The 21,535-nt window shown below is 38.8% G+C and overlaps 1 protein-coding gene across 1 annotated transcript in view; it reads left to right on the forward strand.

Moving 5' to 3' along the window:
- The window catches only part of Smu1 (Smu1 spliceosomal factor), a 255,576-nt gene that overhangs the window by 94,580 nt on the left and 139,461 nt on the right, over nucleotides 1-21,535 (forward strand). The window contains exon 6 of the mRNA XM_090368767.1: nucleotides 1,903-2,132. Coding sequence (XP_090224893.1) covers nucleotides 1,903-2,132 — 230 coding nt within the window. The remainder of the gene's footprint in view (nucleotides 1-1,902; nucleotides 2,133-21,535) is intronic.

Raw genomic sequence — 21,535 nt, forward strand, 5'->3', positions numbered from 1 at the left:
ACTAAAGGTAATAGTAGACCCAGGCTTGGCTGCTTGTGCCTGGGGACAGGCAGCGGTTGCCTGGGTGTTGGCTGCTCCCTGGTGGCAAGGTGGACATACACAAGCGATAAAAAGCTTGCTGGGTTTCTGCACCACCACAGACGTGCAAGGTGGAGATGGGCTAAGGCCTAGGAGCCACCCTTGATACAGGTAAAACACACACACGTCCGTCCGTCTGTCTGTCTTGACAATTGCTGTTTCTGTATGACAGAAATATCAGGAATGTCCAAAAAAAGTCAAGTATTCTAATATATCATCTGTTATGCATAATGAAGACCTGCCAATACAAGGTTCCCCAAAATCAGGGATAAAGAAAGCTGTTATGGATGTGGTGAGGAGATTTTTCTGTTGCAAGCTTTGATGGACTGTCCACTTAAACAGATTTGGACTACTAAGGAGAAAATTATATTGCTCTGCACTTAATTAACCAAAAAAAATTGAATGACTTAGTTCATGATTTAAACATATCCAAAGAGCAAGAAGAACACTGGAAGTTACTTGAAACAGGAACTGAATTTACAGTATGTTGGAAACATCAGGTTTTTTTCATAATATTTAATTTTGGAGAATTATTTGTGTTTCTTTTAAGATATTACTGGTCTTCTGAACGAACTGGGCATTGAACACAGTCCTAATGAATGGTGTATATTTATTGGTGCCTCAAAATGAAGTTTAAAAGCAATTTTGCTGCACAATGGAAATACATTTCCATTAATTCCTCTACCTCATTCTCTGGCTTCAAAAAAAACAATATTAAAGTATGTCCAAGGTTATGAGTGCAGTATAGTATAAAGTACCATGACTTTGCTTGGAATGTCTGTGGTGACCTTAAGGAAGGTGGATTACTTACTAGTTTACAGAGTGGTTTTATGCAACATAAAAACATATTGTACGTTGAAATAAGAGGGAGGAAATTTTAACAGGGAGAAGCAATATAAAATATGTTCCACTGGTTGAATGGAAAAAAAGTTCTTCCACTTTTTGCATATATAGCTTGGATTAATGAAGAATTTTGTTAAGGTGCTGTAGAAAGGAAGAAGGAATTTTCATTAGGCATCAGATAAAGAAATTCCTCAAAGATGATGTGTTTAAAATAAAGCTATGGGATACTGAATGAGCAGCTTGACAATCAGTTAAGGCAGTTGTGTATAAATTTCTTGGAAAGAAGAAAGATGATTATTAATCTTTGTCAACTTTACTTGTAGTGATATAAAAATATGGGTTGCTGAATGGCTTTAAAATTTTATTTTCTTCATTCCCATCTCATGTTTTTTTTTTTCCTTAAAATATGGGATATTCAAGGGATCAGCAATGTGCACATTTTTATCAGGACATATCCATGCCATGCTTGGAGATCTGCTATGCTTGGAGAATACTGCCATGCTTGGAGATCACTGCTTGTTTCTTAAGAGGGAAAGCAAAATAGACTGTAAAAGAAACTCTGAGTGTCAAATACATATATTCCATTTCTAAGGAAATAGAATATATGTAATGTATTATGTTTGATTAAAGTATTTTAAAATGCATAAGAGTCATGTTTAAGGTAGCATGTGTATTATTGTGCGACATTTGAAATTGGTCACTCATTAAATATCATTAAAATTTCAGTATATCAGAAATTGTTCTGCTGTTTTTGGAATCAGGTGATCAATTTCCTTTAGAAACTGCAACCTATGATCCAAAGGTACAATTTTTTTTTTTTTTTTTTTTTTGCCAGTACAAGTTAAATATTGTTAGCGTAATAATAGTGGTTTCTGTGCTGTATCCATACAATCCGCCATTATTGTTAGGATAGATAGGTAATCTAGTCTAATAATAAATGTAAATAGTAATAATATAGTTTTGTTTTCTTTAATATTTCAGGCACCACTATTGATTTGTTCAGAGGTAAGGCTGCAATAAGAGAACAAGAAGAGGAGAAATATCCTACCCAGTTATCTAAGCAAATAAAATTTGGTCAAAAAGCTCATGTTGAATGTTCTCGTTTCTCACCAGATGGTCAGTATTTGATCACAGGATCAGTGGATGGTTTTATTGAAGTTTGGAACTTCACAACAGGAAAGATAAGAAAAGATTTAAAATACCAGGCCCAAGTATATAATTTTCATACTGATTTCAAGCTTTTATTATCTTTTTAATATTATATTTCATGTTATCTTTCTACAGTAGAATACAAGTCACAGATTATGAAATAATTTAACACACCTCATCATCATCATAGTTCCCTCTAAATTTTTCCTCAGTATGTGGAATGAATCAGCACATAAAGTAAGTCCACTTTGCACACTTACTTTGTGCTGTTGTGTAGCTGGGTACCATACAAAAATAATTAATGATTGTTATGTGATTTTGATTTTATAGAAATCAAAATTTTCTAGACAATTTTAATAAATTTTATGACTACAGAATAAATAGCAATTATGTGAAAATCATCATCATCATCATCAGCCATTTTCAATCCACTGCAGGATGAAGGCCTCTCCAGCAACTTTCCAGTTCCTTCTGTTTTGAGCACTGGCCATCCATTTACTACCCAAAAATTCATGAATTTCATCTATCCATCTCCGCCTTTATCTTCCAGGTTTTCTTCTAGCTCCTCTTGGGTACCATTCTGTTATTTTCTTAGTCGATCTGTCATCATGTCTTCTAGCTATGTGTCCTGCCCAAGACCATTTTAGTTCTTTAGTTTTGATAAGAATGTCCTTTACTTCAGTTTGCTGCCTAATCCATGTGTTTCTCTTCTTATCTAACAGTCTGATTCCCAATATAATTCGTTCCATTCTTCGCTGTGTAGTTCTTAGCTTCTCTTCCATTCTTTTGGTGAGTGCCCAAGTTTCACTTCCATAAGTCATGGTGGGGTGTATACATTGATTCATTATTTTACGTTTCAGACAAACTGGGATATTGCTCTTCAGTATGTGACTATATTTCCTGAATGCTATCCATCCAAAATTTATTCTTCTCTTGACTTCCAGCCATTTATCATTATTACAGCTAATAACTTGTCCCAGATAAGTATATGACTCCATCTTTTCAATTACTGCTCCTTCAATCATTATTTCCCTTTCCGTGGCATACTTGTTCATCATTACTTTTGTTTTAGCCATATTCATCTTTAGTCCAAAATCCTTTCTAACTGTGCATAACTGATTAAGATTTTCCTCTAATTCTTTGGGATCGTGGCTTATAACCACAATGTCATCTGCAAATCGTAAATGGTTTAGGTACTCTCCGTTCACATTGACTCCTTTCTGCGACCAGTCTAATCTTCTGAAAGCTTCCTCAAGGGCAGCAGTAAACAGCTTCGGAGATATTGTGTCTCCTTGTCGAACTCCTTTCTCGATTTTAAATTTCCTACTGTCTTTGTCTAGTCTAATAAAGGATGTAGCACTCTCATATATTTTCTTCAAAATCATAATATATGGAGTATCTATGCCTTGTCTTTCCAGTGCCCGAACATTGCCTTATGCTGTATGGAGTCAAATGCCTTTTCATAATCCACAAATGCCAGGCATAATGGTGTTTTATATTCATTTGCTTTCTCCATTAGCTGTGATATTACGTGAAGGTGATCCATAGTTGAGAATTCTGTACTAAAGCCAGCTTGCTCTTTTGGTTGATTCTCATCAAGTATTCTTTCTAATCTGTTAGTAATGACCCTTGTGAACAACTTGTAGATATGGGATAACAAGCTAATTGGTCTATAATTTCCAATTTCTGATTTATCTCCTTTCTTATGCAGCAAAACTATGATTGCATTATTCCACTGCTTAGGCATCACACCTTTTCTAATGCACTTTGTGAAGAGCCTTGCCAGTTTTTGTGTTATATCTCTTCCTCCCAATTTTAACAACTCTACAGTAACTTCATCTTCCCCCGGGGCTTTCCGATTCTTCATTTTCTTCAATGCATGTTCTACCTCATCAGGAAGAATATCGGGTATGTTGTATGTGTTGCTACTTTGCAATCCATCTTCCCCACTGCTGGTATCATTCCCTCGCTCCTTGTATAATTCTCTATAGTAGTCTTCTGCTATTTGAATTATGCCTTCTCTGCTGTTTATAACTACACCATCGCTATTCTTCAGTTTCAGTATCATTTGTCTTTCTGTATTACTGCTCATGGCTGCTGATTTCAATCCTTTGTTTTCCATTAATGCTTGTTCTACTTTTCTTGTGTTAAATCTTCTTATGTCCTCTCTGAGTCTCTTTCTAATGGCTTTGCATAACTCAGTATACTCAATTTTCTCCCTGTCAGTGTTTTTCTTTCTCTTCATTTGTCGTCTTTGGTTCATCATGACAAGTGTTTCTTGACTAATTTTTTCTTCTTTGGATTTCTGTTTCCCTATAGGTTTCTTGGGCTTTATCACTTTCAGAAAGTTGTAATATTCCTCGTCGATATCTTGGTCCTGAGCAGTCTGCAGAAGCTCAAACTTGTTCTTAAGTTCCAGTACATACTGCTTTTTCTCCTCCTCTGTTATCTCAAAGACCTTTGTATTATTTACTCGAGTCAGTTTTTTCCTTTCCTTTCCTACATCTATATCAAGTGTACATCTTACCATTCTGTGATCACTTCCAACATTTACCTTATTCAGGACGGTAACATCATTCACAATATATCTTCTGTTAGTGAGGATGAAGTCGATTTCATTAGTTGTTAATCCATTTGGACTCTTCCATGTCCACTTTCTGTTCACCCTTTTCTTGAAAAAAGTGTTCATTACTGACATTCCTTGAGATTCTGCAAATTCCACAAGTCTTTCACCTCTTTTTATTTCTTTCACCAATTCCAAAATTTCCTATAGTTCCTCTTTCTGCGCTGTTTTGCCTTTTTCCAACCTTAGCATTGAAGTCCCCCATAATAATAGTGTAGTGGGTTTTCTGCTCATCTAGAAGACTTTCAATTTCATTGTACATTTCTTCAACCTCTTCATCATCATGGCTCGATGTTGGTGCATAAATCATTATAATCTTTAGCTTGTACCTCTTAGAAATCTTGAGTATTAGTCTTGACACCCTTGGTGATGTACTTTTGAATTCCAAAATGTTGTTTTTAAAATCTTTATGGACCAGAAACCCAACTCCACCTTCACTCCTTTCACTGTTTCCATTGGTGTACAGCAGATTTCCACTTGATAAACTTATAAGTGATTCATTTCTTCTTCTTGTTTCAGCCAAACCGATGATATTCCAATTCACATTTTCTAATTCCTTTTCCAGCTCTAATATCCTGTCTTCACCGATGAGTGATCGTACGTTATAACAGGCCAAGTTCAATTTCCGTGCATGGCAGCCTGGTCGTACCCAGAGATTCTTAGCACCCTCTGCTTGCACTCTGATACTCTCGCTGCCGTAAGAGGGAGAGTGAAAGCTGCTGGGGACTGAGGGCCATTTGTATTGTTGTGCTCTCATTGCTGGAGGGTTTGGTCTTTTCCTCTTCACGCTGACCAGGCGTCTTGAAGAGAACCACTCTACACGTTCGTTGCCACCTAAGTGACGTAACAGGGCTTACCATCGAGAAGGCGTGCATGAGTGGATTTTAGGGAGGCAGGCCAACCGGACTTCTCCTAAATCTTCTGTAATAGAGAGATATTGGATCCATCAATGTTTTAGGCTGAGTGTCTGATAACACACAGGATACCTGTTCCCCTCTAAGCCCTGTGAAAATGCTTGATAGTTTCAAGTCGAGACAGCCCTCAATGACTAGCACTGCTTATTTCCAGTAGCATAATAAAATTTGACTTTTCACCAAGCAATTGTTGGTTTTAAAATAAAATTGTTGAAGACTGACCTATTAACCACACAATTTGTATGGTTTTTAGTAAAAACTAGAATAGAATATACATATGAATCTATCCTTTAGTCCAGCATTTCCCAAACTGTGTTCCATGAGATGTGAACAAGTGTTCTGTGAAAAATCTTAATTAATAGTTAAAAAATAATTATTTGGATGATTGTAAACTTTTCGAAAGAGGTCTGCTTCTCACAGTCACGTTACAAGGTTATGCAGGTCATTATCGCATGCATCATCAGGGTCAATGTTGTAGTTGTCTTGACATTGTCTTACATATTTCAGTCGTTTTGTGAATGTCCGATTCATACAATTTACAATCTAGTGTGAACTCTTCATTGTTGTCGTAGATCTTGACATATTTCATCTCTGACAGTATCTCTGTTTCCTCATTGCGAAATGGAATGTGCAGCATTACCATCTCCCACTTGTACTTGTTGAGATCCTGACCCAAGTCATAGTTTCGATAGCATATTATGCGTGGATACTGTCGTTTCTTGCAGATCTCGTAGCGCTGCATGTGTAATTTGCAACAAGGCATGACAAAGTAACGTGATCCAACATGATAATATGATTATAACAATACAAATACTTGTATTATTGCGATCATACTATTCAACAAATTGCTACAATCCAATGGGTAATTAGACTGTTGGCCTAACCTCTTTCAAACTTTGATTCAGTAGAGTAAGTAGCAGGTGTGAACATAAATTACATTGTTTGTGATTTTGGTTCTAGCTATTCGAAATTTAGTAGGTGTCATCAAAGATGTTCACACATAAAAGATCTTTTGTGCGTACAGGGTACGCACAATTTTTTATATACATTTTTAGTTTTAATTAAATTTTATTTCATTATGACATTGTGTATTCCATTAAGAATATTGGAGAATCTTGGAGTGATCAGACATTCAACATCGAATTTAATGTGCCAGAAAATATAGCCAAAAGCTGTGTTTAGTTCCAAATTACAACTGGTTAATGAAATGACCAGACAACTGTAATAACAGACATTGTTAAACTTTCACAAGATGTGGGCTTCAGTGATGCGGAGAAAGGTGAAGATAGAGTTTTCAAATTTGCATAGTGAAGATTCGTGGAAACCAGCTGCAGTGGGAAATTGAAGATTTGCAAAAATAAAACCTTTGTACATAAATGCTTTTAAATATTAATTTATTATTTTTACTTGCTTTCCAGCATTTGAGTGAAATTATCAAAAATCAAATTAAAATTTAACAAAAAACGTAAACTACTCATTACTTTTTTTTTTTTTTTATGGATTCTTTACATATATTTATGTATCATTTGATTCAGTTTAATCAAATTTGAATATGAATTCCAGAGATTTTCAGTTTTGCTAACCCAAATCAGACAAAAATGGCCATTGGGTGTAGTCTCCTTCTCCTCTGAATTTCAAAGCTGTTTTTAGGTTGCCATCTGTTATAAATTATGTATGTAATTACTTGGGAATACAATAAGAGATCGCAAGACTCACTACATTACTTGTAAGGTAATTTGTATATAAACAGGCATATTATTTGAAATATACTTGAAATTGCATTAAAGATGTATAGATAAATACATAACTTTCGAAACCTTAATGTAAGAAAGCAAGTTTATAGCATTGGCAAAAAAAACTTCCCATTTTACCTATCCATTACCTGTTTCTCTACTTTTTCCGTGAATTTATTCAACCTAATCCACTTCCACACATCTACTCTGATCATGCTTTCTCACTTTGAATTTATGCCCCCTCAAGTGTAATCTGGAAGAATCCCATTGAGCTTGCTCAATTCATTCAAATCCTTAAACACCTCAGTCAGATGACCTTAGAGGTGCCTAGTCTCCAGACACTACAGTTTATAGAGCTTTAGACTCTCTTGGTAAAAGCATCCCTTTGTTTCCTCACCAATCTCGTTGCCCTTCTCTGTACATGTTGGAGCATCTCTGCATCCTTTCTAAAATGAGACTTCCAGACCTGTATGCAGTATTTGAGATGTGGCCTTAACCATTGCCTTATACAATAGGATAATCACCTCCTTATCTCTGCTAGCAAAATTCCTGTATATCAGGTCTCTTTCATTTTCCACTATCCTGAGTGTGGAACATTACTCTGAGATTTGTGCTACCCATATATATACAGAGTACTTCGCATTTGTCAATATTAAACTTCAATTGTCATTTCTCAGCCCATCTGCCTAATTTTTCTAGATCTGTTCAGTAGCATACTGTCATTAACCACCCTCCCAACCTTTGTATCATCTGCAGACTTCGGTGTCAAACATGATATATGTTTATCAGTATCATTAATAAATGCAGAAAACAACAATGGGACCAGCACCAAACCCTGGGAGACTCCACTAATAACATTAGTCCATGAAGAGCAGTGTCCATTGACAACCACTCTGTCTTCTTCCACTCAACCATCCCTTTAGCAGTAACTTACCCTTTATGCCACATTGCTCCAATTTGTACAGCAATCTTTTATATGCAGCAGTATCAAAAGCTTTCCTCAAATCCAAGTATATGATATCCAAATTACTTTTTCATCCAGTTGCCTTGTCACGGCATCATAGTATCCAATCAAATTGGACTGAAAAAATATGCTGTGAATAAAGTATTACTGCACTCCTGTCTAGGTGGTGCTGCATTACTTCTTTATCCAGCAACTCCATTATTTTAAAGAAAGGGTGCTGACTCTCTTTAAAAATTACAGCTGTACAAGTACAGGTCACTGCTGAAAAAAAGCCGTGAATTAGGGTTGAACTTGAAAGTGTCTGCAATTCTGCCCAGACACGATAGGAGGGAGTATATGATGAGAGCCTTGTCGATCAATTCGGCCCTGGAGGGATTGTGCAAGGCTCAAGGGGTAAAATTTTTTTCAGCCTGGACTGTACTTGTTAACAGGAGAGATTGCTTCTACAGGGATGGGATACACTTAAATAGAAAGGGTGCAAGAATTTTTGCTGATGCTGTCGAGGCAGTGTTAGGTGGGTCGGAAAACTGCTAGTTGGGGGGGATACAAGGACTAATAGATTAACAGTAGCCACTGGCAGAGGTGGAAGTGATTCTTGCACTGCTTCTATTGAAATGAGCAGAAGTCTGAAAAACAAGATGCAGGATATTTCAGAGACTGCTGGTAGTCATTGCGTTATAAGTAAACACATGGGTTGTGTTAGGGTAGCTAAGAATAGAAACAGGTGCATGTATACCTGCGTGTACACCAATGCTAGGAGTTTGGTAAATAAATTTGATGAATTTGAGGTATTGCTCAAAACATCAAAGGCAGATATTGTTGGGATATCAGAGACGTAGTGTCACACAGATATAAGTAATGCGGAACTGGAATTTGGGGAATACAATGTGTATAGAAAGGATAGACAGGACAGGAGGGGAGGAGGGGTTATGCTATTAATTAAGAAACACATAAAGTCCAAGGAAGTGAAGCCAGTCGACATCGATGGACAGGGCAGTGCCGAATCAGTTTGGTGTGACATAAGCATAGGGAAATCAAAATTGAGAGTAGGAGTGTGCTATAGGCCTAATGACTCTGATGAGTATAATAAGATATTGTACAGGGAAATAGAGTGGGCCAGTAAATCAGAGAGTCTTATAATGGGGGATTTTAATTTCCCAGATATTGACTGGAATTTGTGGGTTGGTCACTCGCACACTAGCAAGGCTTTTGTGGATTTATTGGATGATTGTTTTCTACACCAGCATGTTCGTGAGGCAACAAGAGGGAGCAATACTCTTGATCTGATTATCAGTAGTGACTCTTCATGCATTAAGAACCTGCAGATAAATGAACCACTAGGTGGCAGTGATCACAGTGTGTTGAAGTGGGATTTACTCAAGGAGGTAACTACCATCAGAGGTAAAGGGAAGGGTTTTTGTTTTCGTAAAGGCGACTATGATGGTCTGAGACAGTATTTAAATTCTATACAGTGGGACCAACTGATGATGTTACCAACAGCAAACTCAAAATGGGAAGCATTCAAGGAACTAATCTTGGAGGCTACCAGGCTTTACATACCAACTAAGAAATATTGTTCAAGGTTTAGGCCTAAATGGTTGTCAGATGAACTAATGAGACATGTGGCAGAGAAGAAAAATGCATGGGATACATATAAATTAATGGGTGACATGGAAGCCTATGATAGATATAAGTTGGTCTGTAACCAAGTCACAAAGGAGATTAGGCAGGCAAAGGCAGACTACGAAAAATCCTTGGCAAAGGATGCAAAGAAAAACAGAAAAGAGTTCTTTACATACTTGAACTCGAGAAGGAAAGGGATGAATCAGATTGGTCCACTGGATATTGATGGTTCAACAGTTGAGGATCCTGCTCAGGTGGCTAACAATCTAAACGAGTATTTTGCATCTACATTCACGCATGAGGAGTTATTCAGGAAGGAGAATGATGTAGGTAAAGTAAACATTGGCAGTGAGCTGGATGATTTTGTAATAACTGAGAGGAAAGTGGAGGAGAGATTGTTGAGGATAAACATAAAAAAGGCACCTGGGGTGGATGGGATCTATCCAGTTATATTAAAGGAGGCAGCAAAGGAAGTATGCAAACCCCTAGCCATAATTATGAGAGCTTCTTTGGACTCAGGGGAGGTACCCATAGACTGGAGATGTGCAAATGTAACCCCAATTCACAAAGGAGGATCAAAGGCTGACACAAGTAATTATAGACCTGTTAGTTTAACTTCTGTTCCAGGTAAATTAATGGAGGCACTGGTTAAAGAAGCACTGCAGGATCATCTAGACAAGAATTCAGTTATAGCTCAGACGCAGCATGGTTTTGTTAAGGGCAGGTCTTGCCTGACCAATTTGATTGGATACTATGATGTAGTCACAAAAGAACTGGATGCAGGGAATAACTTTGATATTATATATTTGGATCTTAGAAAGGCTTTTGATACTGTTGCACATGGAAGACTGCTGCACAAATTGGAGCAGTGTGGCATTGGAGGCAAATTGCTGCTATGGATAAGGGGATGGTTGAGTGGCAGAAGACAGAGAGTGGTAATCAATGGACACTGCTCAACGTGGACTAATGTTATTAGTGGAGTTCCTCAAGGTTCAGTGTTGGGTCCGTTGTTGTTTTCGGTGTTTATGAATGATATTGATGATGGGATATCAAGTTTAATGTCCAAGTTTGCAGATGATACAAAGGTTGGCAGGGTCGTCAAGGACACTACTGACGCTATGCTGCTGCAACAGGATCTGGAAAGGTTGAACAGATGGGCTGAGAGGTGGCAAATGAAGTTTAACATTGACAAATGTAAAGTACTGCATATGGGAAACAGTAACCCCAGAGCAACGTATCAACTCTGCGGTACCACACTGACAGTGGTGGAGAATGAAAAGGACCTGGGGGTAATTGTGCAGGGAGATATGAAGTTCTCTGAGCAGTGCAGACGAGCTGCAAGAGTAGCTCATGGTGTCTTGTCAATGATATACAGGAATTTTTCTAGCAGGGATAAGGAGGTGATTATTCCCTTGTATAAGGCAATGGTTAGGCCACATCTTGAGTACTGTATACAGGTCTGGAGGCCTCATTTCAAGAAGGATGTAGAGCTGCTGGAACGGGTACAGAGAAGGGCAACAAGATTAGTAAATGGAACAAAGGGTTGCTCTTACGAAGAAAGGCTTAAGTTTTGCAAATTACAGAGTCTGGAGACTAGGCACCGGCGAGGTGATCTGATAGAGGTGTATAAGGCCTTGAATGGTTTGAGCATGCTCAATGCCAATGGGATTCTTCATCTTTCTCAGAATAATCACCTCAGAGGGCATAAATTCAAATTGAGGAAGGACGGATGTCGGATAGATGTGCGGAAATTTGCCTTTGGCCAGCGGGTGGTTGGTTGGTGGAACCGACTTCCATCACTTGTTGTTGAAGTTGATAGCCTAAACAAATTTAAAGCTCAACTGGACAGGTATTTCGAACGAACGGAGGGGTGAAATGGGAGAGGGTTTTTTTTTTTTTTTTTTTTTTTGGGCTGATGCTGAATAAGCTTGCTTTCTTGCATCGTATGCCTCTACTAATGCTAATGCTAATGCTAAGAGCAGTGTCCATTGACAACCACTCTGTCTTCTTCCACTCAACCATCCCTTTAGCAGTAACTTACCCTTTATGCCACATTGCTCCAATTTGTACAGCAATCTTTTATATGCAGCAGTATCAAAAGCTTTCCTCAAATCCAAGTATATGATATCCAAATTACTTTTTCATCCAGTTGCCTTGTCACGGCATCATAGTATCCAATCAAATTGGACTGAAAAAATATGCTGTGAATAAAGTATTACTGCACTCCTGTCTAGGTGGTGCTGCATTACTTCTTTATCCAGCAACTCCATTATTTTAAAGAAAGGGTGCTGACTCTCTTTAAAAATTACAGCTGTGAATTACAGACTCCGAAAAGGCGAAGTGTTTGCCGTTTTATTTACCTAATAAATCTTTTATATTGTACTTTTATAAGTAGCCTTATATTTCTAGTTATTCTGGTTATTTTTAATTTAGATAAGAGTTTTTGTAGATTACTACTTAATATACGTAAAACCATTTTTTGTTCGAATCTTGCAGCCATTGTTTTTATAGAGAGTGGTAGGGAATTCAAATTTTTAATTATGGTAACTAGGTAGCTCTAACGTAAAATTATATAGCATAATATGCATCACTGCATTTAGAATTCTATTAAATAGTGTAGTATTGACATTAATTAATTAAATTTATTGATCTTATTAATTTAAAATATCATGCCCCAGACTAGAGCAGCAAAGCAATGGGCACAATGTGGCAGGAGTGCTGTGACTCGGGGGAGAACTGAGGGGGGGGGGGGCGAATCTCCAACGCATCACAGCCTAAAAAAATGTGCAACGTGTGAAATGTTTGCCAAACTCTGAAACAGAACATGGTCTAGCCAAGGAGGTCTTTGTGTGTGTGCCAGGTGCAGAGAATGTCTAGAAATTAGATGTCAACTCAGCGTCCTAATGAACGTCTATGAGAGTTTGAGATGTAGGGTAGATACCCTCGAAGAAATTAATGAGGGGCCCGTCAAGCTGTCAGCTGCTAATATGTTGTGTAAAAAAGATAGATGGAATACGACCAGGGTATGTTTGCCAGGGGCAAAAGTTGATGATGTTGTGAAGCATATATCATATTTTAAGGGCACAAAGAGTGATATTGTTGTACATGTTGGCACCAATGACATTAAGAGTAGGAGATCTGCAGATTTACTTAAGAAATACAGGTCAATTTTGCAAAAAAGTCGTGAGTTAGGGTTAAATTTGAAAGTGACTGCAAATCTGCCCAGACACAATAGGAGGGAGTACACGATGAGAGCCTTGTCAATCAGTTCGGCCCTGGACAGAATATGCAAGGCTCACGGGGTAGAATTTTTTTTCAGCGTGGTCTGTGCTTGTTAACAGGAGAGACTCCTTCTACAGGGATGGGATACACTTAAATAGAAAGGGTGCAAGAATATTTGCTGATGCTATTGAGGCAGTGTTAGATGGGTCGGAAAACTGCTAGCTTGGGGTGATTCACAGACTAAAAGGTTAAAAGTAGCCGCAGGCAGAGGTGAAAGTGATTCTTGCAATACTTCTACTAGAATAAGCAGTGGACTGAAGCGAAGGATATATGTCGATATAGATGGACAGTGCACTGCTGAGTCAGTTTGGTGTGACAAGCACTGCAAAAGAAAAAATAAGAGTAGGAGTGTGTTATAGGCCTAATGACTCGAATGAGTACAACGAACAATTCTACAGAGAAATATAGTGCTGATAAATCAGAATGTCTTATAATGGGGGATTTTAACTTCCCAGATATTGACTGAAACTTGTGGGTTGGTCATTCGCACACTAGTAAGACTTTTTGTGGATTTATTGGATGATTGTTTTCTGCAGTAGCAGCATGTTCAAGAGGCAACCAGAGAGGATAATACTCTTGATCTGGTTATCAGCAGTGAACATTCGTGTATTAAGAATTTGCAGATAAAGGAACCAGTAAGTGGCAGTGATCACAGTGTATTCATGTGGGATTTACTTAAAGATATAAATCAGGGTTAAAGGAAAGGGTTTTTGCTTCCATAATGGAGACTACCATGGTCTCAGACAGTTTTTAAATTTTGTACAGTGGGACCAACAGCAAATACTAAGTAGGAAGCATTCAAGGAATTAATCATGGAAGCTACTAAACGTGTCATACTTATTAAGAAATATTGTTCCAGGTTTAGACCTAAATAGTTGTTGAATGAACTAATGAGACTTGTGGCAGAGAAGAAAAATACATGGGATGTATATTAATTATCAGGCGACACAGAAGCCAATGGCAGATATAAGCTAGTCTGTAAGGAGGTTGGGCAGGCGAAGGCAGATTATGAGAAATCTTTGGCAAAGGATGCTAAGAAAAACAGCAAGGATTTCTTTACTTATATAAACTCTAAAAGAAAGGGGATGAATCAGATTGGTCCACTTGATAGCGATGGTTTGACTGTTGATGATCCTGCTCAGATAGCAAACAAACTGAATGAGTATATTGTAGCAGGATGCTTAATGATTTTGTAATAACTGAGAGCACAGTGGAGGAGAAATTGTTGAAGATAAACATAACAAAGGCACCTGGGGTGGATGAGATCTATCCAGTTACATTAAAGGAGGCAGCAAACAAACTAAACAAACTTTTAGTCATAATTATGAGAGCATCCTTGGACTAAGGGGAGGTCCTCACAGACTGGAGATGTGGAAATGTATCCCCAATTTAAAAAGGGGATCGAAGGGTGACACGAGTAATTACAGACCAGTAAGTTTAACTTCTGTTCCGGGTAAAATAATGGAGTCACTGGTTAAAGATGTATTGCAGAATCATTTGGACAAGACTGCAGCAATAATTCAGACACAGCATGGTTTTGTTAAGGGGAAGTGTTGTCTGACAAATTTGATTGGATATTATGATGTGGTTACAAAGGAAGTGGATGCAAAAAATAATTTTGATATCATATACTTGTATTTCAGGAAAGCTTTTGACAGTGTTGTGCATGGAAGACTACTGTACAAATTGGAGCAGACTGGTATTAAGGGTAAGTTGCTACAATGGATAAAAGGATGGTTGAGTGGAAGAAGACCAGAGGGTGGTAATCGATTGGTGCTGCTCTTCGTGGACTAATGTTATTAGTGGAGTCCCACAGTGTTCAGTATTGGGTCCACTGTTGTTTGTATATTTATCAATGATATTGATGAAGGTATATCAGGCTTAATGTTGAAGTTTGCAGATGATACAAAGGTTGGCAGGGTTGTTAATGACAGTAATTGCAGTGTTTTGCTACAAAACAGGATCTAGATAATTTGGGCAGTACTTTGACAAATGCAAAGTACTGCATATGGGTAGAAGTAACCCAGAAGAACGTACCAACTGTGTGGCACTGCACTTAGTGTGGTAGAAAATGAAAAAGACCTGGGAGTAATTGTGCAGTAAGATATGAAGTTTTCTGTACAATGCAGACAGGCTGCAAGAGCAGGTCATGGGGTTTTGTCAATGATATAAAGGAATTTTGCTAGCAGGAAAAAGTAGATGATTGTCCCTCTGTATAAGGCAATGGTCAGGCCATGCCTTGAGTACTGTGTACAGGTCTGGAGGCCTCATTTTAGGAAGGATGTAGATTTGCTTGAGCATGTACAGAGAAGGGAAACAAGATTGGCGAGGGTAACGAAGGGATCCTCTTTCCAAGAGAGGCTTAAGTTCTGCAAAAATGCAGCGGCTGGAGACTAGGCACCTGCAAGGTGATCTGATTGAGGTGTATAAGGCTTTGAATGGGTTGAGCATGCTGAATTCTGATGGGATTTATCCACTTGTTCAGATTACGAACCTGAGGGGGCATAAATTCAAATTGAGGAAAGACAGCTGTAGAATAGATGTGCGGAAAATTGCCTTTAGCCAGTGGGTGGTTAATTGCTGGAACAAACTTCCATCTGTAATTGTAGATGTTGAAAGGTTAAATAAATTTAAGGAGGAACTGGACAAACAATTAGCGGGAATGGTTGTGTGAATTTTTTTTTGGCTGATGCTACATAAGCTCATATGCTTGCTTTCTTGCATCACATGTCACAATTATTACTACTACTACTACTACTCTTGCCACCCTTAGATCCTCTCTGGGGATACATTCACTCATCTCCAATTCATGGAGACTTCCCCTGAATCCAAGAATGCTCTCATAATTATGGCTATGGGTTTGCTTACCTCTTTGCTGTCTCCCTTAATGTAATTGGATATGTTTAACTTCAAGAAGTTCTCTTTCACTTTCCTCTCAGTTATTATGAAATCATTTAGCTCCCTGTTAGAGTTTAATAAACTCTAACAGGGAGTTAAATGATTTGAAATGTTAGCGAATGTTAGAGTTTAATAAACTCTGACATTTGCTTACCTAAAGAATTCCTCATGTGTGAAGCAACCTGTGTGAAGCCACTTTCCTTCTAGTGTTTACATAAGTAAAGAAGTCTCCACTGTTTTTATTTGCATCACTTGCCAAATATATCTCTTAATATGCATTAGCTTGCCTGAACTCCTTTCTGACTTGATTAGAGACTAGTTTAATGTACCATCAGCTTCTGTATACTCTGATAATTTATATGTATTCCATTCATTTTCAATTTCTTCCACAAGACTCATTATTTCATCTGACATCCATTTAGTTCTAACCCTTGAAGTATTTCTTAGTTGGTTGAAGAGGCAAGTTGCTTCTATGATTATTTCCCTGAATGCTTCCCATTTCGAATTTCTTGTTCATAATTTCATCAGTTGGTCCCACTGCATAGAATTTAAAAACTGTCTGAGACCACTATAGTCACCTTTACAAAAACAAAAACCCTTCCCTTTTTCCTTGACAGTCTTTAACTAAATCCAAATCAATACCCTATGATCACTGCCACCTAGTGGTTCTTTTAGCTGTAAATTCTTAATACTGGAATAATCACTGCTGATAGCCAGATTAAGAATATTACTCCCTCTTGTTGCCTCTCCAATATGCTGCTGTAAAAAACAGTCATCCAGTAAATCCACAAAAGTCTTGCTGGTCTGACCAACCCACAAGTTCTTGTCAATATCTGGGAAGTTAAAATCCCCCATTATAAGACATTCTGATTTACTGGCCCATTCTATTTCTTTGTACAATTGTTTGTATACTCATCAGAGTCATTAGAACTGTAACACATTCCTACTCTTATTTTTGCTTTCCTGGTGCTTAGGTCACACTAAACTTGCTCAGCATTGCACTGGTTACCCATGTCAACTGAATGATTTAGATGTTATGTGCTTCTTAACTAAGAGCATAACCACTCACTGCTTTCTATCCTGTCTGTCCTCTCTGTACATATTGTACTCCCCATATTCAAATTCTGCATCCCTTATACAGGGTGTCTCAAAAATATTGGTACAAACGTTTAGGGGAGGTAGGTAACATCTAAAGGAATGTGAATTGCATAGGAACCCATAACCGGAAACTTCACCGTAAGTCGGTACACGGCGCTGTTCATCAGTTCGCTGGAGGGAAAATTTCTGGTTTACTCATTCAAGCAGTAGTCACCGCACAAAGAGCATGCATCGATATACAAACTGTGAGCTGTCAGACATGTTCTTGTTATTTCGTTTTTAGGAGCATTAGCAACTAAGGCCATATTACTCCGGGGATATGCGGTGGTCATTCCCTGACCTCCGCGTCCTCTGTATGTGGTGGTCACAGGCTCGAACCCCGGTCTAATCAAGAAGTATGTGCTACGCACTGTTGCTCCTGCCCACCTGCCTACAGAGGCGCCTAGGCAGACATGCACCTAGTGTACAGATTAGCAGAGGGCAATGGACGAGCCGCTCAATGAATTTATGGAGAACGCTTCCCAGACAGACATGTACTGGACCACCGTTTGTTTGTGCGTGTGCATCAAAATCTGTACGACTATGGGTCATTTAGAGGTAACAGGAGTAGTGCGGGCAGACCACGTTCGACGCAAACTCCTGCCATGGAAGAAAGCACGTTGAATGCTGTCCAGAATTATCCTACTACCAGCACACATGCCTCTGCCTTAGGAGTGTCTCATTGCAGTGTACAGCATGTGTGGCACGACGATTCCCTACAACCCTTTCATCTCCAAAGGGTTCAGTTACTGCTCCCCCAAGATCATCCAGCACGTGTGGCCTTTGCACAGTGGTTTCTCCAAGAAAGTGTTCAAGACTTGAATTTTCCAGCCTATATTTTGGTCACGGATGAGGCTTATTCAATCAGCACAATGCTCATGTGTGGGCTCACGACAACCCAAACCGTGTGTGCCCCCCATGCGGAACAACATGGCTTCGCAATAAATGTGTGGGCAGGTATGGTCGGTGACTGCTTAGTCGGCCCATACCTGTTACCATCCTGCATGAACTCCGCTAAATATCGGATCTTTCTTGAACAAGTTCTACCAGGGTTACTTGATGATGTTCCAGCAAATGTAAGATGCAACATTTGGTTTCAAAATGACGGGGCACCTGCCCATTATGGAAGGTGTGTTCGTGACCATTTGAACAGGCGTTTTGGGTGTCGATGGATTGGCCGGGGTGGACCCGTTGCCTGGCCCCCATGCTCACCTGATTTATCAAGCCTTGATTTCTTTCTGTAGGGGTCCTCAAATCTATCGTGTATGAATCGCCTGTGGAGACAGAAATGGATCTCGTGACAAGACTCGTCTGCGGTGCTGCTACTGTCAAAGAAGCTCCAGGTGTGTTCAACCGTGTCCACCAATCCATGCTGCGTCGGTGTCACTCATGCATCGCATCTCCTGGTGGAACCTTCGAGCATCTGTTGTAACATCATGAAATGCATCCGTCTCGTACTCCATTGTTAATATTATGTCAAATAAATGTTTGCCACTAATTACTCTCTTGTGTCATTTCTGCTTCTTGTGCCTCTGCTACTACTTTCCTGTGACATTTCCGGTTATGGATTCCTATGCGATTCGCATTCCTTTAGATGTTACTTACCTCCCTTAAACGTTTGTACCAATATTTTTGAGACACCCTGTAGATCTATGTCATTCCAATATTTATGAATATTGAAATGACTTAGATCTACAGGGTGAACCAATGTATATTCCCCACCATGACTTATGGAATTGAAATTTGGGCACTCGCTAAAAGAATGGAAGAGAAGCTGAGAACTAAAAAGAAGAATGGAATGAATTATATTGGGAATCACACTGTTAGATCGGAAGAGAAACGCATGGATTAGGCTGCAAACTCAAGTAAAGGATTCTTATCAAACTAAATAACTAAAATGGTCTTGGGCAGGAAACGTAGCTCGAAGATGTGATGACACTTTCACAAGCAATTATATTCTTTTTTTTTTCTTGTTTTTTATGTAAATACCCAAACATGAGAGGTATTAGAACCTATAGTACTTAGTACTGTGCTTGGGTTGGAGGTTGAGAAGACGAAAGAAGATATTTGTTGACATTGGACTTGAACTTCCGTAGACTGTAATTTTCAGAAAATAGGTATGAAGGAAGGTTGTTCCAGAAAACGGCAGTTGAATGAATAAACGAGGAAGATAAAAAGTTGGTTCTGTGATTTTGAAGTTGGGCCGTAAATGGATGTTGGCTGGTGGTGGCAGGTGTTCGGACTGTTTTGAAACAGAGAGCGGGAATTATAGAAGCCAATTCAGAAGAACAGTGCCCATGGAAGTATCTGTAGAAGAGGCATGCAGCAGAAACACTACGTCTATGAGACAGCGAGTGGGGAGACTCTGTTAGAGATGAATCATTAATTAACCTAACTGCCCTCTTCTGAATGGAATCGAGAAGCCAGAGAGAGAGGTTTTGGGGGCACCATCCCAGATGTGGGAACATTCCATGGCATGGAGGATTCGCGATTTATACAGAGTGAACAGCTGTTTGGAAAAAAAAGTAACGCCGAGAGCAAAAGAGAAAACCAAGTTTTTTAGAAGAAGAGAAAGCAATATTTGTGCCAAGGAAGATTAGAAGTCAGGGTAATACCCAAAAGAGATATATCATTTTGCCTAGAAATTGGAGTCTCACTAAAGACAAGCATAGGAGCAGAAGAATCCTTTTTGCGAGATATCAGACAAGACTGACTTTTAGAAGGGTTGAAATCAACTAAGTTGTCTTTGCCCCACTGGACAATTACCTGAAGATCGGCATTTAAGGAATTGGTAGCAGATTTTCGAGAAGTTGAAGCTGATTGAGCAGGACAAGGTTTCTCAAAATGGAAAGTGGAATCAATGTGCTATCATCGGCAAAACTATGGATAGGATTTCCAGTCAATAAAGAAGGTCATTAATATACAAGAGGAAAAGAGTGGGAGAAAGAACTGAACTTTGGGGGACACCGGCATTAGTGGAGAAGTTAGAAGACAGAGAGCCATCACCTTCAGTGAGCAATCAAAGAGAAAACTGGATAACCAATTACTAAAAACAGTTGGCAAACCATAAGATGGAAGCTTGTTTAGAAGACCTTTATGTCAAACATGATCGAAAGCCTTTGAGATGTCAAGAGCAACTACTTGTGTTTCAACGAACCTTTCCATTGAATTAGTCCATAAATGGGTAACATAATTGATTTCTCCATTACTTTAGAAAGAGTAGAAGTAATTGCAATGGGACGATAATTGGATTGGAGGGATTTGTCACCCTTTTTACGAACTGGGGATATGAGCAAATTTCCAAGCAGAAGGAAAAACACCTTTGGAATAAGAAAGTGAAAAAAGGCGGCATAGAATAGGAGTAAGTTCAGGAGCACAGGTTTTGAGAACAAGTGGAGAAATACCATCGGGACCTAGAGCTTTCTTAGCATCAAGATTCATCAAAATCTTTCTGACACCCTTTCGACGGAAGACCACAGGAGGGATTGAATGGAGTGTGTTGGGAATGATGGGAGGTGTTTTACCAAGATCATTAATACATGAGTTGGAAGAAAAATGGGATGCTAGCAGGTCAGCTTTATCCTTGGCTGAAGTGACAACAGAACCATCTGGTTTGGACAAAGGTGGAGTAGAGATGGGCAAAAGTTGCGACCAATAGCTTTGGCAAGAGACGAGAATGCTTGGCTACCATTAGGGCAAGAAGCAAGTTTTCTCCTCTTAGCCTGTTCAAACTCTAGTTTGGACTGATTAATAACATAGGCAGAAAGTGAATCTGAAGATTAGAAACAAGCCAATTACGATATGCAATATTCTTCTCTTGAACAGCCTTAGCACATTTATTGGAAAACCAAGGTTTAGATAAAGGACGAGATTTTAAAGTGGAGTGTGGGATAAAGGATTCCATTCCTGCAAGAATAATTTCACTGACATGATCTGAGCAAACATTGACATCACAAGTTTTGAAACAGTAATCCGACCAAGGAAAAGAAGAAAAGGAGTCTCGTAGGTCATTCCATTTTGCATTCTTGTAATGCCAAACAACACAAGGTTCGGAGAAGTCATGAGATAAAGGTTCCATAGGAGAAGAGACAATCATCAAGTTGTGATCTGAAGTGCCTAAAGGACCTCCCACTTCGACCGTGTACTTAGAAGGGTTGTTTGTGAGAAAAAGATCAAATGTATTGGCTTTATGATTAGGATTGTCCGCTATTCGTGTAGGTAAATGAACAATTTGAGCAAGGTCATTAGTAATTGCAAAAGCCTCAGCATCTCGACCAGCTGGGTCCGTGTG

The sequence above is a fragment of the Mastigoproctus giganteus genome, chromosome 2 (assembly GCF_048544385.1).
Source record: "Mastigoproctus giganteus isolate SK-2022 chromosome 2, ASM4854438v1, whole genome shotgun sequence".
In the NCBI taxonomy this organism is placed as follows: domain Eukaryota; kingdom Metazoa; phylum Arthropoda; class Arachnida; order Uropygi; family Thelyphonidae; genus Mastigoproctus; species Mastigoproctus giganteus.